Below are 16,512 nucleotides of genomic sequence, written 5' to 3' on the forward strand. Positions count from 1 at the left end.
GAGATGGGAAGAAAGGCCATCCAGAGGAAAAATGCCTGGTGTATTAGCATCCCTCTCCTTTCCCCAGCTCCATGTCCTGGGTACCTTGTGCTAAGAGATGAAGGGTTAAGCTCCAGGCCCTGCTGACTGCCATGTGATGCATTTGCTCGGGTGATTAGTAAAGATCTATGCCCTAAGAGGAATCACATGGGCTTCGACAGGGCTCCCTGGATGCAAACATGCCCTGCCGAACCCTGCCTCGCTCCCCGCTTCCGTCCTCACCGAGGGGAGCGCTGGGTCCAGGGAGGGGAGCGTGGCTTCGCCATCCCAGGCCTACACCCAGGCTCCACATCAAAAGGCAGGGAACAAAACAACTGCAGAACATTTTAAAGCAAAATAAATAAACCCTTGGCTCCTCCGGGAGAGTTCTTACCAAAGGTACAATCTATTTATGGCTCTTTATTTCAAAAGCAGATACATAACAGGAACTTTAGATATTCAAGCCCTAAAGAAGCTAGCTTCTGATATTCAGGCCTCAAAGAACCTGACTTCCCACAATCAAAGGGATTGCCATAACCCTCTGCTTTATCAGGTGGCTGGTGGGACCAGAGGAAATCCTGGGTTTCTGCTTTATGGGGTGGTTGGTGGAAGTGGAGGAAATCCTGGGTTTTTATCGAATGAAAGCAGCTTTCAGTCGAGAGGACAATGTGACAATATCTGTTTTCATAGCATCTTCCAGCAGGAAGGTCCCCAGAACCTTTTCTTCGCAGGGCAATATCTGGGAGATTACCTTGGTGATAGCAGGTTGCAGTGTGGGAGAGGCTGAGCTCTCAGTAACGACTGGTTTCTCAAGACAAGTATATTTGGGGCTTTACTCCAGATGAACTAAGCACTGTAAAACTGGAGGAATCAGCCCACTAGAAATATGTAGACACGCTCTCCAGCATAACCCAAAATGCATGAGTGTGACAATTAAGTATCCGAAGAGCAGCTTTTGCCTCCAGGTTTCTCTGTTTCAACACCCGCGGAGGCCCTTGGGGTTCACAGTTTGTCTGCATTGATCCGTTTTTGTTTGCTGCAGGTGATGTGACAAACCTGACTCCTGAGCACTCCTTCGAAGGCACAAAAGTAGGCGTGGGGAACATCGTCTTAGCTTTGTACAGCGGCCTCTTTGCCTATGGAGGATGGTAAGATTCCACTGAAAAGTGCTAAATACTATAGTGCATTCCTTTTCCCCTAGATTATGTCTGCAGGAGGAGTGTGGCCCAGGACTTTCCAAGTCTTTCTTGTAACCAGGGCAATGAGGCAGATGCTTTGGGTTTGCCTAGTAATGTTAACAGTCGTACTTCACACCCCGGTTCCAGCCAGGACACAGAAGCAGGAGTAAGTGGAGGTCATGATGGGATTTAGAAGCAGCAGCAGAGGGTGGGTGATGAGGCACCATGATGCTTCGTGCAGCTCCTCGGTGTAGTAAGAGAAGACAGCAGGGTGGGTTTAGCTCGCAGAGGAGAGATGTGCTACATGGCAGCAGATTACTTGGAGCACCAAATTAAAGCTCTTTATCAGTCCTGTTGAGCACTTGGAATCAGAAGGGCCCTGCTCAATTTGCTGTGAAGTGAATTTGCTGGAAGGGATCTTACCCCTGGACTCAGCACTGGTGAGGCCGCCCCTCGATGAGTGGGTTCAGTTTTGGGCCCCTCACTCCAAAAAGGCCATTGAATGGCTCGAGCGTGTCCAGAGAAGGGCAACGGAGCTGGTGCAGGGTCTGGAGCACAGGTGTGATGGGGAGCGGCTGAGGGAACTGGGGGGGTTTAGTCTGGAGAAGAGGAGGCTGAGGGGAGACCTCATGGCCCTCTACAACTCCCTGACAGGAGGGTGCAGAGAGGGGGGATGAGTCTCTTGAGCCAAGGAACCAGCGCCAGGACAAGAGGGAATGGCCTCAAGCTGCGCCAGGGCAGGGTCAGACTGGCTCTTAGGAAGGATTTCTTTGCAGAAGGGGTTGTTGGGCGTTGGAATGGGCTGCCCAGGGCAGGGGGGGAGTCCCCATCCCTGGAGGGGTTGAAGAGTCGGGTTGACCCAGCGCTGAGGGATCTGGTGGAGTTGGGAACCGTCAGTGTGAGGTTCATGGTTGGACTGGAGGAGCTTCAAGGGCTTTTCCAACCTCGATGATTCTGTGAAAACAGGCCAGTTACAGCCCTCCTTGTTGCCTAGAGAGGTGGCCCTGTCACGGGTGGGTGCAGCTCTTCACCTGCAGTCACCCCTCCTCTTGCAGGGGAGCTGCCAGCATGGGGTGCTGGATCCACCAGCACCCCCCAGGGCTTGTGCTTTGCAGGGTTTGTGCTGTAGCTGTCGGACTGGGCATCAGCCATCACAGGTTTTACCGCAGGTGTCAGTCTCTCTACCCCTCCCGAAATTCCCTTGTAGAGGACTAAGAATAAGGGCTTTGTTTATTCCATGGACTAACCAGAATTAACCACCATTCTTTTTAAATTACAGGAATTACTTGAATTTTGTTACGGAAGAGATGATCAATCCCTACAGGTAGGTGTGTGTCCTGCGATGACTTCCCTGGGAGGAAAGCCTCTTGATCTGGGGAAGCCCCTTCCTCGTGCCTGTAACAGGCAGATCAGCCCAGAAGCCAAGGTCTTTTTCTAGGGAAATAGAAAACGAGATAAATTATTGGTATTATTCCTCCCTGGAATAGAGGAAGGGGAATAATAATCTCTGTATGAGAAGGGCAGTTGTTTACACTGCTTTTCTGTACTGCTAATATTATCAGTGTTGTTGGAAAGTCCTGCTTCCTTGACATGGCACCTCTCTGAATTATAGGCAAGGAAGAAGCACTCACGGCCTTATTACCATCCTGTGTAAACTCCCATGAGAGTATTTGTGTGTACATATGTTTGTCACGTGCTCTTCCTCTTCTGTTGAGCAATAGCCTCCTTCTGCACTGCTTGTTGCCTTTCAGGGTTACGCAGGGGACCTGGTGAGGTGAGGGTGAGCCACCCCAAAGCAGGTGGTGATAAATAACTTTTTGCTGATAAATCATTTTTGCAAATCGTTGTCGATAAATCATTTTTGCTCATAGGGAAGGTGCCTGTGAGGCGCTGTCGATACAAGCTTCAGGGTCACTTGTGCAAGAACCCATTCCTGGCTGGCCCTGGCAGTGATTAGTGCCTGCTGGGAAGCATAAGACTGGATATGCCCTTTCCTTGACAAACAGAGTTATAAAAAGGTTTTTGCAGTTTGCAATTATTTTCGTGTCTTCTGAATGCAGTCATGGTATTTGACTCTCTCCTCCTGTGGCTTTGAGCTCCACTAGACCAATTATACATGGCATCAAGCAGGGTTTCCTTTTTCAGTTTCCATTCGCAAATGAAGTTAGACTATTTGGAAAGGCAAATTTGTACCAACACAGCCTCGGCTTTACAGACCCACTCAGACTGTGTCTGAACTCATTTTCTTTGAGTTTCATCAGTCCAGCCAGCTGCACAGAGTTACAGCCTAAAAACTGCCCACCAAATCCCTGACGTTCCCTTCTCCCACAAGAAACCCACCTGCACAAACACTTCGCCTTTGTCCAGAAGAGAATACATGTGCTGATGCCACTGGCTAGCAAGAGCCATGGGGAGTTATTTTTAATTAATTGCCTTTGCATGGTCTTGGATTACTGCTTGCCCAGACAGCCAGAGTCTCTCCATGCAAAAAGTCCCTTTTGCCATAATCCTCCACCCTACATCTGCCACCCTCCAGGCTGTTCCCATGGGGGCATCTTCTCCTCTCTCAGGGGAGCAGCGTGTGGCTGGAAAACTGGACATGCTGAAGAGCCAAAGAAGAGCAGAATGGCTCAAGCTGACTTTAAGTGAGGGCTGCAGCATGGGCCGCCAACCCACAGCATCAAGAGCTCTCTTCTCTGAAGTGCAGCGCTCCATTACGATTTATGTTTTCTTCATAGAAACCTGCCTCTGGCTATCATCATCTCGCTACCTGTAGTCACTCTGGTTTACGTGCTGACAAACTTGGCTTACTTCACGACCCTGTCGACGGACCAGATGCTGACGTCCGAAGCCGTGGCTGTGGTAAGATAGCTGCATTTCTGATGCGATTCATCTGTTTTCCAGGGCTGGTTAAATCAGACTTACAATCTCTGCATACATCTAGTTTGTTCCAGGCTGATCAGGGCTGCTTACAAAAAAGCTGATGTTTGACAGGAGATAAAGGCAACTGTGACGGGAGCAGGGAAGAACAGTGTGATACCAAGTGGGATTAATCACAGACAGTAGTGAGGGTGGGCAGTCAGTTAGCACTGCTCTTAATTCATAAACACACAAGGTTGCTGCTGGCCTCATGACTTATCATCAGTTACCAGAGCGTGATATTTATGGGAAAAGGTCATTCAGTCAATGCTGAACTAGATTGTTCTCTCTCTCTGTATCTTCCTTGTTTTAATTAAGAGCGAAAAATAATACTTCTATTAATTAAAATGCCACTGCGGTCAGAAATCCTGGTTGCTTCAGAAGTGAGCAGCATGGGATGACCTTGTAAACTGAGTGGGACCAGGATGGGTCAGTGCTTCAAGGGGCATCTCCCAATCCAGGAGAAGTTGGTCTGCGCCATGCAGGTGATGATGCTCCATCCTTCGGGTTAGTACCAAGCCCCCATTCCAGCCTGCACCTACGTGGTGCTGAGTTACTGGAGATGCCAGCCCTGGTCGCATCACTCTAGTTGTGTGCCTTTGCAAGTCTTGAAATCAGTATAATAGTGTTGGCATCAAACTGCAGTGAAGCAGTTTGTGATATAAAACCACATCTCCAGGTCTTGCTGCTGATTTTTTTGCAATTCCACAATACGCTTTTTCAGGAAGGAGGAGCAGCAAATGGCAACATGGAAAACTCCGTAACAGCTTTGGCACTAGGCCATGTCATTTGTTCAGATTTCTACAAATACTAAGTCTCTGTAGGCAGCTGTGAGTTCTTTTGGACATTCTGGGTGTGAAATACCTTGTCTTGTGGCCCCACATTTAGGATTTTCTTCTTTTGGACATTCTGGGTGTGAAATATCTTGTCTTGTGGCCCCGCATTTAGGATTTTGGGAACTACCACCTTGGCGTCATGTCCTGGATCATACCCGTCTTTGTTGGCTTATCGTGCTTTGGATCTGTTAATGGATCTCTCTTCACTTCTTCCCGGTAGGTTTCTTGCTCAATTTTGTGGTTTTTGGTAACAAGTCATGCTTAATGCCTCTTTATTTGGAGTTGTCCTCCAAAGAGTGGCTGTGGGTAGACACAAAGTCTAAAGAGTCTGGAGGCCATGTGGGGAATGTGGAGAAAAAAAAAAAAAAAAAAGTAAGACTTTAAAACCATATCCAGTTTAAAGGAAACCCTTTCAATGGTCTTAGTCTTCTGTTCCTCAGGCAAAGTCCTGTTGAAGTTATTAGAACATAAACAAACACAGGCTTGGGGCTCAGTGATGTTGCCTGAGAAAGTGTCTTTAATGAAAAGCAGAAAGTTATGAAACTTCAGGGCTGAGAATCCCTCCAGAAAGGGGAGAAAGGACAAGGCAGGACAGGGACTGAGCTGGTTCCAGCTCTGACACACATCTCCCAGGTTGTCTTAGGAAAGTCACTTAATTGCTCTCTCCAGAAAGGATATAAATACGTCTTTTCTTGCATTCCTTGTCCATCTCCAGCCTTCCTTCTAAGACAGGGACTTTCCACTGTGTATGTGCAGAACACCCCGTGCTGGGGTCTGACCCTGGAGGGCCCCACTCCTGAACCGGTGATAGCAAAAGGGCAGGGCTGGCGTGGGGCAAGGCACCACTGAGGTGGAAAACCTGCGTGGAGCCTGGGCATTCCAGACTTGCTGCCTCAGCCCTCTCTAGGCTCAGCTTGGGCTGTCCCCACTTGTTTTGTGCTGAAGACAAACCCCAGCCCAGGGCTGAGGATTGCAGAGATGATAACTGCTCTGTCTCCCCCACCTCAGGCTGTTCTTCGTGGGATCCCGAGAAGGACACTTGCCTTCCATCCTGTCTATGATTCACCCCAGGCTCCTCACTCCTGTGCCGTCCCTCATCTTTACGGTAAGCACCTGGGGCTGTGGTGATGAGCATTGACCTGGTATTGAGAAACGGGCTGGGGGTAGGATCCCATCAGGGTGGTTGGAGGTGGGGGCTGCTTGGGCACCCCCTCCAGACACAGCCAGCCCTGCATGCACCTAAAGGAGAGGGTAGACCCTTCTCCTTCTCATCGTATCCTCATATTCCACTTCTGTTTTGACATCGGTCCAGCCACCAATTGAAAATAGCTTAAATAAGTAAAAAAATCATTAACGTCATTCTTTTCCTAGCGGGTAGTTCTTCTAAAATACCTGTATTTAGTGTTGTAACATCCGTGGTTTTGCCTACTCCCTTTGCTAATGGCTTTTTTTTTTCTGGATGCAGTGCGTCATGACCCTGCTCTATGCCTTCTCCAACAACATTTTCTCAGTCATCAACTTCTTCAGCTTCTTCAACTGGCTGTGCGTGGCTCTGGCCATCATTGGCATGATGTGGCTGCGTTACAAGAAGCCAGAGCTGGAAAGGCCCATCAAGGTGAGAACTGTGTGGTAATTGTGGCAGGTCCTCCCTGAGTCCCTTCTCAGCACCTCAGGAAAGGTTCAGCGAGTTCGGCTGCTTGTCCTGCATGGAAGAGGGGCTGGGATTGCAAGTGTACAGGAAAAATGTTGTGCTGTAGCTAACACAGGCGTCCCTGCTGCACAGAAATCTGCCAGTGCAAGGAGGATGAAGAGCTGCCATGACCATGGGGACGTCAGAGTGAAGGGGGGCTCTGGGGTGTTCTGGTGGGGTAGCCCAGTGGGAAGCTCTCCATGACTAACATATTCCCCAGGACAAATCATAGGCTGTGGCCCTCGGTGAAACACTCTGTACCATCATGGAATTCACTTAAAATAGTTTTTTAATAAAGCAGACAAACCCACGCCTGCAGAGATGAGAACTTTGTTCTCTTTGTCCTTGGCCAGCTTGGCAGTACCATGTCCCATCTGGGAGGAGGCCAAGATCATGTCAGCTACAAGCGTGTCTGCCTTTCTTAAAGGCATGTTTCTCACTCATCCCCCAGCACACTCAGGTCTCTGCCAGGCAACCGGCAGCCAGAGAGGATCAGACTGACAGATCTGTACCAGTGCCTTCCCGAAGTAACTCTTTGCAGGGTGTTTTATTTTTTGTTTTTTTCTTCAAAAAGCTGGGCTGCTCTCAGCGGGTGCCCTGCTTGGAGCTGTGTAGCCCGAGTCCCCTGAGAAACTGCCGTGAAGATGCTACGGCTTGTGCTGTGCTTGCTGCTGAATTTGATGCTGTTGGTACAGGTGCTTTTTATAAGGAATCATTCAAGGATGGAATGAGGATCAAAAAAAAGGGTGCTGAGAAGGGCTCGTGGCTCTTGGCAAGCCACACCTCCGTGCTTTGTTTTGCTGGTTTTAAATGTACGTGTTAAGTGTTGGCCTATGTCTGTTTTCTCCAGGGTTGATGGAGAGCACTGCTTAAATCAATGCCTTCCCCGTGGCAGCTCAAGGTCACGGTCCCCTTGTTCAGAGCACTGGGACAGACAGGAGCACCATCCACACGGGGGTCTGCAGTGGAACGTGAACTCCTTCCTTCCCCAGGCTGTACAGCTAGAGAAAATTCACTGGAAAGCACACCCTGTTCCCCAGATACAACCTTTAACCTCTTCTTGGGTCCTTCTTTAGGTGAACATCTGCCTGCCCGTTTTCTTCATCCTGGCCTGCTTGTTCCTCATTGCTGTGTCCTTCTGGATGACGCCGAAGGAATGTGCGATTGGCTTTGCCATCATCTTCAGTGGGATCCCTGTTTACTTCTTCGGGGTCTGGTGGCAAAACAAGCCCAAGTGGGTTCTCCAAGGCATCTGTAAGTGTTACCAGTGAAGACCAAGGGTACAGCCTTGGCTTTTGCTCCAAAAATAGCAGCTTCCCAGTGAGCACGCTACAGCTGGTAGCACTGGCTCTCCTCCGTGTAGTGGAGGCTTCCAACGTCTTGGCTCTGATCAATTCTTCTTTAACGGTAACAAGTTTTAACCTGATGATTACCTCACCTACCAAGCACCCAAAACGCACCCTGACTTGCAATATTTGCAAAGTTTGGACCAAATACCATGAGGTATTTTTTCATCTTGGCAAACAGGTTGCTGTTATGCAGTGGAGCGTAATTTGCTGAGCACATTGCTGCCTTTCTTCAGCCTCCTGTAAAAGCACAGGGTCAAGCCTTTTGTCAGCAGAGAATCACTTTCTAGTGATGTAGGAAGGGAAAATAAGTAACAGCATAACAGTCTGAGCACAGTTGGCCTCAATTTGTCTGCTGAAAATTCGTAATTAATCCCAATCCATCACCTAGCCTGTGCTAACATTTCTGATCCAGTCAAAGCTCTCCTTGGCATCAAAATGTGGCAGCAGAGCAGAGGGAGGGGAAAATCCCCTGGACATTTTCTCTTGCAAGGTTTATTTTTAAGGTATCTTCATATAAGGTTTTCCAACAGCTGACACTACACCACGGTGTGTTTTGAAGGGATGGAGAGGTTGTGCTTGGCACATGTAACCTCTGTCTGAACAACTGAATCAAGAAAGTCAATCCGTGTTGTCCAAGTAACTAAACTCCACCATCTGCCTCCCAGCTCTCATACAACAGGCTGACCTAGAAAAGCAGACAAGTAGAAATGCCCAGCCTTAGCTGGATGCTTTTTATGAAGAAGAAAAAGGCTTTCAACAGTACTCAGCACTTGTTATTCTTTTTTTTCGCCCGTCTCTCTCTCTCTCTCTCTCTCTCTCTCTCTCTCTCTCACATTCACTTTTTCATTCTGAGTATTAGGCCCAGTTCCTGGAAAAGCCGTTTCTGCAGTGCCTGGGTGGCAAATTACCATATTAATTGTTTTCCACCACCAAAGGCTTGTAAGGAGAATATAGAAAATATTCTGGGAACACCGAATGATAATTCTGCAAATGTCCTGTTAGAAACATATGAACTTTAAACACATGTGCATATTCATCTATTGCAGATAATTTGATCACCAACTGATCTGAGTTTGACTTTGTGGGTATTTAGAATTAGTGTTAGCTTTACCTGGCAGGACCATCTCGTGATCTCCAAACACACAGTGAAGCAGCGGAAAGCACAGGTGTGTTTGGGTACTAGCCACCAAAAGTAATGGGTAGGAAAAAAAAGTTACTTCAGTTTAGCACCCTTCCTGTGCAAACTTGTGTCTGAAATGCCTCCTTTGCTCTTCACCTGCTCTGTGCAAGGCAGTGGACCTTGCCTTGTGTTCAGGATGCCGAGTTGGTTCTGCCCTGGGTCCTCAGGCCTTTAAAGAAGCTGTGTGCACATACAGCCGAGGTTTTCAAAACAGGAAATAAAAAGCACTGGCTCATATTTTCTCTGCCCATTCCTGCTCTTGTGCCTGACTCAGTTTTGGCTGCTTGCAGTTCTGGCATCCCAACGTAGTTCCCATATTGCTGTGCAATTAGAAACTGGTGTCAAGAAGTGCCAGAGCCTCTCTCGGGGCAGTACAACATCCTCGCAAAGCTCCCAGTGTTACGTGTCTCAGTTCTGGGCGTGAGGAGAGAGAGAGAGTAGCCTGCAGCTCATTTGCTTTCAAGTCTTAAATTGCCTTTGGGCTAATCTTGCTTGGAACCACGGTGGGGAGGCGAATGGGTCAGCCCTTTTGAGGCAGAGGATTGTGAACTGAGATCAAGATGTATGTTGGGCCCCTGCGTGTGATCTCTGACCTGTCCTTTGCTTTCTTCCCCGTAGTCTCTGCAACAGTCCTGTGCCAGAAACTGATGGAAGTGGTTCCGCAAGAATCATAAGCAGGAAAAGCAGAGACATTCAGCTTGAGGAAACGCACAATATTAAGACGACACAAGGAGAAAACGCTTCTGATCCCTCATAAACGAAACCTAGGCACTGGAGCACCCCGTCGGAGCTGCTTCACGTCTGACACCATGCCCCTGGCTCTGCCTTGCCTCCTCTAGCCCCTCCGTCGCCACCTTTTAGCCTGGCAGATGAGCAACCCTGCGATGAGAAGTTCTTGGTACAAACGTGGGCCAAGAGGAGGAATTCCTGACGGCAGCTTCAAAGGGGTCCTGCCTGTCTGGCAGCAGCGAGTTCAATCAGCATCTGTGTGTGTGTGTGTGACACTGAGGGCTGTACTTCAGTTCTGTGTAGGCTTACTCAGTTTGGGCCTGGGATCCCCCAGATGACAGCGAATCTGCTCATGAGCCCAGTTTGAGTGTTCCCAGCTGTACAAACGTGCCTGTGTCTGGGGCTGGGACAGTCACAGAGCTGCAGGGTGGTCCTGAGCCCAGCCTACCTGTCTTACCTGGTCCAGGGGGGGTGGTTGTGAAGCGAGGGGTGGCTGATGTTGGCTCACACGCTCACACACACACATAAACTCATACCAAAATACATGCTGCTGGATGCTGTGGACTCTGTCCACTGGCAGTGACTTACAGGAGACGAGGCAGAGCAAAATTAGTGTCAGAGAAATGATGTGGGGAGGCCTCATCTGACTTTCACTGCGTTCCTGACTAGAGCACGCGGGGTCCCCTGCCACTGTCTGGCTTTTAACTCTCAGATCCAAGCCATCTCCCTGCTATTGAGCCGGTCCTCCGGGATGCTCTTCACCGCAATGCCCATCCCGTGGCCCTGTGAATTAGCACTGGGGCAGGTGCAGGCCTGAGGGTGAAGTTCCTTCTGATAAACCCAGGGAATTGCAATTAGCAGAAGGCCGAGTCCTCGGCTTGCTCACTCCATGTTTTCCTGTAGCTAGGCTATGATCCAGCATGGGATGAGCAACATCATGTGCTCCAAATGGCCCTGTTCGTTGCCCACCGTGTGATTCACGTTTGCCCCTTAAACTATTTGCAAAAAGAACATAAGGGTGGGATTCCCTTGACTCGTTCCCGGGGGTCTGTGTGTGCATTGCCCGTCGCTGCGCCCTTCGTTACGCTGTGTCTCTTCTAGAACGTGCAGTGGGGATGGGACCAACTGGGTCTGGGGGGGTGTAGAAAAGGGCAGATGTCCCCCCCCGGATGGCTGGAGCCTGGCTTTAATCTCAGTCTGCTGTAGATGGTCTGTTTTGCTCTAAGAAGCAGGGACGGGGGCCTGGTCCTCCTTCGTGCAAAACCACAGCCTCAGGTTTGGCTTGGTGAGGAGCCCCCCCGCCCCGACACCCTCCGTTCAGGGAGTGGTCTTTGAGCATAAACCGTGATCCGCATGTGAAATCTTATTTTGCTGTTGTGGGTGGTGCAGTGCCATCCCCTGAGCCCACCAAAATTCCTCTAGTTCCCAAGTAGTCCAAACTGTCCTCTTTGGAACACATTGCTTTTTTTTGGTCGAAAGCATCACCTTTTCAGCAAAACTGCAATTCTTGAACAATTTGCTCATTATGCGTCTGCGCTCAAGGTGATAGTCGGAAATCAAAAGCATCTTTTCCCCACAAGTGAGCTGCTTCAGTCTCTGTTACAGATCTTCTGTGTGCTTGTGCTTTGTGCAAATGGGTTGTTGAACTACTTTTTCTCCTCAATACTTTTGTAAACTAAGCTGTTTGGAAGCCAGGATCCTCCAAGAGCTAATGCTTTCCACTGGATTCTCCTCATAGCGTAGAGTTATTTTGGATGAAGAGGCATTAAGGACACCAATGGTACTAGCTCATGCTTTGTCCTTTTAAGTTCTTTAGCAAAAAAAAAAAGTGTGTTATAGCAGGTGGCAGCTTCTGTTTAAGTGTGTGACAATGACCGTGGCTGTGTCAACGAGTGTCTATGTGCAGCTCTTTGCTATTGCTTTGCCAACCACGCGGCTTTGCTTTGAGGCAGTGCAGGAGGAATAGGTGAGACAATCATCACGCTGAAAACTTTTGCTGTCAGGTTGTTTATTCCATGGCAGCACAGTGTAGAGATGCCCAGGCCAGCTCAGGTGCCACTTCACAGGGGTTAGTGTCGAGCTCTCCTGGAGGTAAGTTAACCCGTGGAGAGTTGCAGCTGGTTTGGGTGTATCTACAGCGCAGAAGAACCCAAAGTTTATGGCCAGTGCCTGGCTGTTCAGGGACCTATGTGCAATGAATTGGAGCATCTCAGATCCAGTGCCTGTGGAGAGGCATTTGCATAAAAATAAGGTCGTGAACCATAAAACCTGAACTCAAATTTTTGGAATCCTCTTCCAGCTGAAGGCTGAGATGTTTTGGCAGGGTAGCAATGGGAAATCACTGCTTATGCTGGACTTGTTTCATGGACAGAGAACCTCAGTCTGTCACCTTCCACTTGGTCTGCAGGTTTTTTGGCTGCAGTGCAGGGCCTGGGTTCAGCGCAGGGGCTCTCAGTGCTGACATATACCAGCAGAATTACTTGTGATGCGAAGAGAAGGGATTTCAACTCTCAGCCCCCTCAATCTGATGTAAATTAGCACTCAAGCCCAATCCACAAAGAGCTCAGAAATGGGTCCAGATCTCCCAGAGTGGGGATTGCTTGGTTTGGACACATCTCTAAATGAGTTTCATCAGTGATGAAGACCATCACTAAGCAATATCCTCTTGGTGAACCTTTCACACTGGTTTTAAAGAGGAGATGTCACACTGAGAAATATTTTTTAATTAATTAACTGATTTTAATTAAATCCTTAACTCGCTTGCTTGCTCTTTATAAATTTTCATGATTTTTCACTTGCTGCTAAAGATCTTTCTCTTGTACTAACCTGCTGGCTCTGGCACTGATACCATATGTTTCATGATCTCGCCAGCGTCTCCCTGGCAATAGAGGTGTAGGAAGAAACTGAACCGGGTACCAGCACAGAATGACAAAAATGTTGAATTTGGTCCGCCACAGCTCACATCTCAGTTTACCTTTCAAAAACTTGATTTCTTTTATCCCTGATTCATTGACCCTGATAGTTCCCCTCCACCAGAGCTTGGTGACATGGCTGTAAGAGGTTGGGTTATTTTTTCCTGGCAGTTAGGGAGATAATGAGTGAGGGGGTAAAACTGAATTTCATTTTATAAAGAAAACACAATAATTTCTCCAGTGGGTGAAACTGCTGCTAACAGCATCTGCTGTCCAGCATGACAGCTTGTAACTCAGATCAACAACCAGGAGTGTCTGCTGCCCCCAGGGGCTTGCCATGTTCAGCTGGATTTTGCTATGGAAAAAGAGCGAATACATCCCCATGAAAAACTTCCTTGCTGGTTATTTTCCTCAAATGTGGAATGAGATGTGTCACAGAGGGCGAGGGGAACAACAGAGACTTCACAGAAAATTTCTCATCGTTCCCAGCACTGGATGTGGGATTTTTCTGTTGTTTCTCTGTCTGCTTGTGCTCTGTCGAGCCTGTTGCAACCCACCGCAAAGGCCACGTAGAACCACAGCGACCATGAGTTCACTTTCCTAAACAGCTACAGTTCAACGAGGTACCACATGGATCTATTTCCTAGGACAGTATTCTGCAAATACAGCCAGAGCAGTCGTGTCAGTGGAATCACAGAATCATTGAGGTTGGAAAAGACCTTTAAGATCATTGAGTCCAACCGTGTTGCTGTGGCTGCTATTTCTGCAAGCGATGGCTGTGCCACAGTAGTCCCTTGGTCCTTGTACTAAACCCCCCTTTCAATTATCGCTCTTCTTAGCTTGTTTTGAAGTATTTAGACTCCCAGGCAGTCAGTTGTTGGGGGTGTTCATGGAAGAGCATCCCGTGGGGATTGCTAAACAGTAGGGCAGGGGCGTGCAGAGCCGGCAGCCAGGCGCTTCCTTACCCATGGGGTTCCTCTTTCTAAATGAGAAATCTTCCCAACTGAGAGGGGAACCAGCCCTGCTCGGCCCTGCAAAATGCTCCCGGCCAAAAATGGGGTATTTAAGTCATCCTGGGTGGATTCTTCTCTTTTTTTTTTCTTTTTTTTTTTTTTAACTTCCTGCAGTATTTGCAGTGTTTTCCATCTCAGATACTGTGTCCTGGTAAACACGCTTTTGTTTTTAATGGCACCCTCTATGGATACTAAGTTCAAAGGGACTCTGTCACTGTTGAACAAACTTTAAAGACCCTTCCAACTGGATCGAAACTCGTGAGAAGAGGCTTTGTTGCCCGCCGAGCCCTCTCCCTGTGGGCGGCTCAGGCAGGGGAATAAATTGGGCTCCTCCATGGGCTCCTCCGCTGTGGGTCTGCCCCAAGAGCGGATCCCCACAGCCACGATTTCCCAACCATGGAGATATGTTTGCAGTGGCAGAGTCCTGGTCCGGCTGCAGGGAATCACAGGGAAGGTGATTGTGAGCTGAAGTCTGGGAAGGTACCTGTGCCTTCAGGCGAGGCTAGTGGTCTCGGGCTTTAATAAAAAATAAATTTTTTTTTTTTAAAAAGAAGAAAACAGCCAAATGTTGTCATTACGCAACACTGGCTGTTTGGGGCTATTCTTGTGGGATGCCAGCTTTTTCATCAACCAGTTGCACAACTCCATTTCTAATGACATCAAAGGGGAAGGCAACATTGGCCATTGAGAAAGAGCTGGAACAAAGCTTCCTCCTGCAGTTTGGGAAAGGGCAGCCCAGGGTTGAGACGGCTCCGGTTCCCCCCAGGGCTTGCACTGAGGTCTGCCGGCCGGCGCCGCGACCTCGGCACAGCCCCGCAGACTGAATCGCAGCCTTGTGCTGGCCCTGGGAGCCCAGCGAGTGTCTCAGGCTGCGGGCTGGGCCGGCGTGGCTGAAGCTGGCCACACTTGGCTGCCAACCAGGGAGCGCAGCAGCTGGCTCCCTGCGGTGATGGGAATCTGCTCCCGCGCCTCCGCCGGGGATCTGGCCAGTGCCAGGGCATCCCACAAGGCCTCGGCGTTGGGGGATGCTCAAGGGGCTCTTCATTTCTGGTGGCTCTTGAGGAGTTACAGCTGGCCGGCCTTAAGTTACTTTTGCTTGTACTTGAGAAGTTTCTTCCCAGTTTACACAGTCTGAACTGGAACTAGCAGCTGGTGGGGAGTGGGGGATGCATGGGATGCTGCTGGGCTTGATGGAACCAAGAGCTCCCAGTTCGGTGCAGATGCTCTCGCCCGCGTGATGTAGTGGTAGGACACGTGGCTCGGGTTCAGTCACCCTTAAGTAACCGATGTCCAGAGGATTATTTCTTTGCTTTTAGTCCCCTGTTCTTTGCGTGAGAAGGGGTGTTGCTTCCTCCAGCTGTTGAAGTGTTAAGGAGGAAAAAAAAATATTTTTTTAACTATTGAATTAATTTTTAAATGGCCTAAAAGAGACTTTATATCTACACCTAAATTATTCCCGCTGGGTGACGTTCATCTCGGCGCAGGGGCTCCGCAAGTGCTCAGATGCTCTCCTGCATCCCAGGCAGCAGGACGTGGCACTGTGGGGTCTGGCTGCGTCTCCTGCGCTGGGATGAATTTCACATTTTGGGAAAAAAAAGTCCTTATTTGTTCAGAGGACAGGGTGAGGTCCACGTCCCACCTAAATCCTTGCGAAGGAAGAATTTTAAGTGGTACCCAGACCTTGTGGTACCCAGACCTTGCGCTGCCCCGCAGAACAAAAGGAGGGTGAAATTCACTTCTAGTGAATAATCTGACTTTTCAGAGATACCTTTCTTCTAAAGTTCGTATTTTTGTTGGTTTTTTTAAAAACACAGAAAAAAAGGATCTTAACATACAGAAGAAAATCTAGATCTGATTTACAATTTTGTTATATTTGGTTGCTTTAAAAATATTTTACTAATTTAAATGTTGCTGTAGATGACATTCTATTTATTTTAAGGGGTAAATATCTTTTAGTCTTAATACTTCTACAGTAAGCACTGTCTATTTACAATGTTTGTGTTCCTGTCAACACAGCTATTCCACGACTGACTGAGTGCTGGTCAGCCAGTAGTAACTTAATCAAATTGCCTTGTAAAACAAGATGTCTCCTGCAATGTATTTTTTGTAGTATTTCTTGATTCTTTTATGTCTGTGGTTAACAAATCTGTTAAATGTTTGGGTTGTTCTATGTTTTGGGTTGTTGTTTTGTTTTGTTTTTTTAACAAAGACAGCTGAATTACAACTCTCTTGTTGCTGGTCTTTGCTTCTAAAATTTTTATTTTGCAAAAGGTTGCCTTGTTTATCCCACATCCACGGGCACCTGAGCCCCGGGTTTCCAAGTGTTCCTCTTGCAGACAGGACTAGGAGCGAAGCTTAGCAATGGCAGCATCCATCCCTCTGTCACCATCCTTCTTTTTAAATTCTAGTTACTGTTCCTGATTTTGCATGTGTTAAAACTAAGGGAATGGGTAAGTGGGTGAGCTTTGGGCAAGAGGTGGGAGCAGAAGATGGATGTCCCAAGGCCCAGGGTGTATCTGCATGGTTATATGACAGAGATGCTGCTGGTAAAAGCTTGCAGCCAAAATAACATGTCTTAACAGCAGGAAGGTATCAAACTTAATATGGGGAAAGTGATCTGGGCTGCGTCAAGAGCAGTGTGGCCAGCAGGTCGAGGGAGGGGATTTGCCCCCTCTACTCCGCTCTCGT

The 16,512-nt window shown here is 48.4% G+C and overlaps 1 protein-coding gene across 1 annotated transcript in view; it reads left to right on the forward strand.

Annotated features, from left to right (window-relative positions):
- Positions 1-16,048, forward strand: part of SLC7A5 (solute carrier family 7 member 5) — a 41,204-nt gene extending 25,156 nt beyond the window's left edge. Inside the window, exons 3-10 of the mRNA XM_074840143.1 lie at positions 1,061-1,166; positions 2,476-2,520; positions 3,935-4,058; positions 5,064-5,167; positions 5,960-6,056; positions 6,417-6,566; positions 7,718-7,895; positions 9,789-16,048. Coding sequence (XP_074696244.1) covers positions 1,061-1,166; positions 2,476-2,520; positions 3,935-4,058; positions 5,064-5,167; positions 5,960-6,056; positions 6,417-6,566; positions 7,718-7,895; positions 9,789-9,844 — 860 coding nt within the window. The 3' untranslated portion in view covers positions 9,845-16,048. The remainder of the gene's footprint in view (positions 1-1,060; positions 1,167-2,475; positions 2,521-3,934; positions 4,059-5,063; positions 5,168-5,959; positions 6,057-6,416; positions 6,567-7,717; positions 7,896-9,788) is intronic.
- The last annotated feature ends 464 nt before the right edge of the window (positions 16,049-16,512 follow it).

This window comes from Strix aluco, chromosome 14, assembly GCF_031877795.1.
Source record: "Strix aluco isolate bStrAlu1 chromosome 14, bStrAlu1.hap1, whole genome shotgun sequence".
Lineage (NCBI taxonomy): Eukaryota > Metazoa > Chordata > Aves > Strigiformes > Strigidae > Strix > Strix aluco.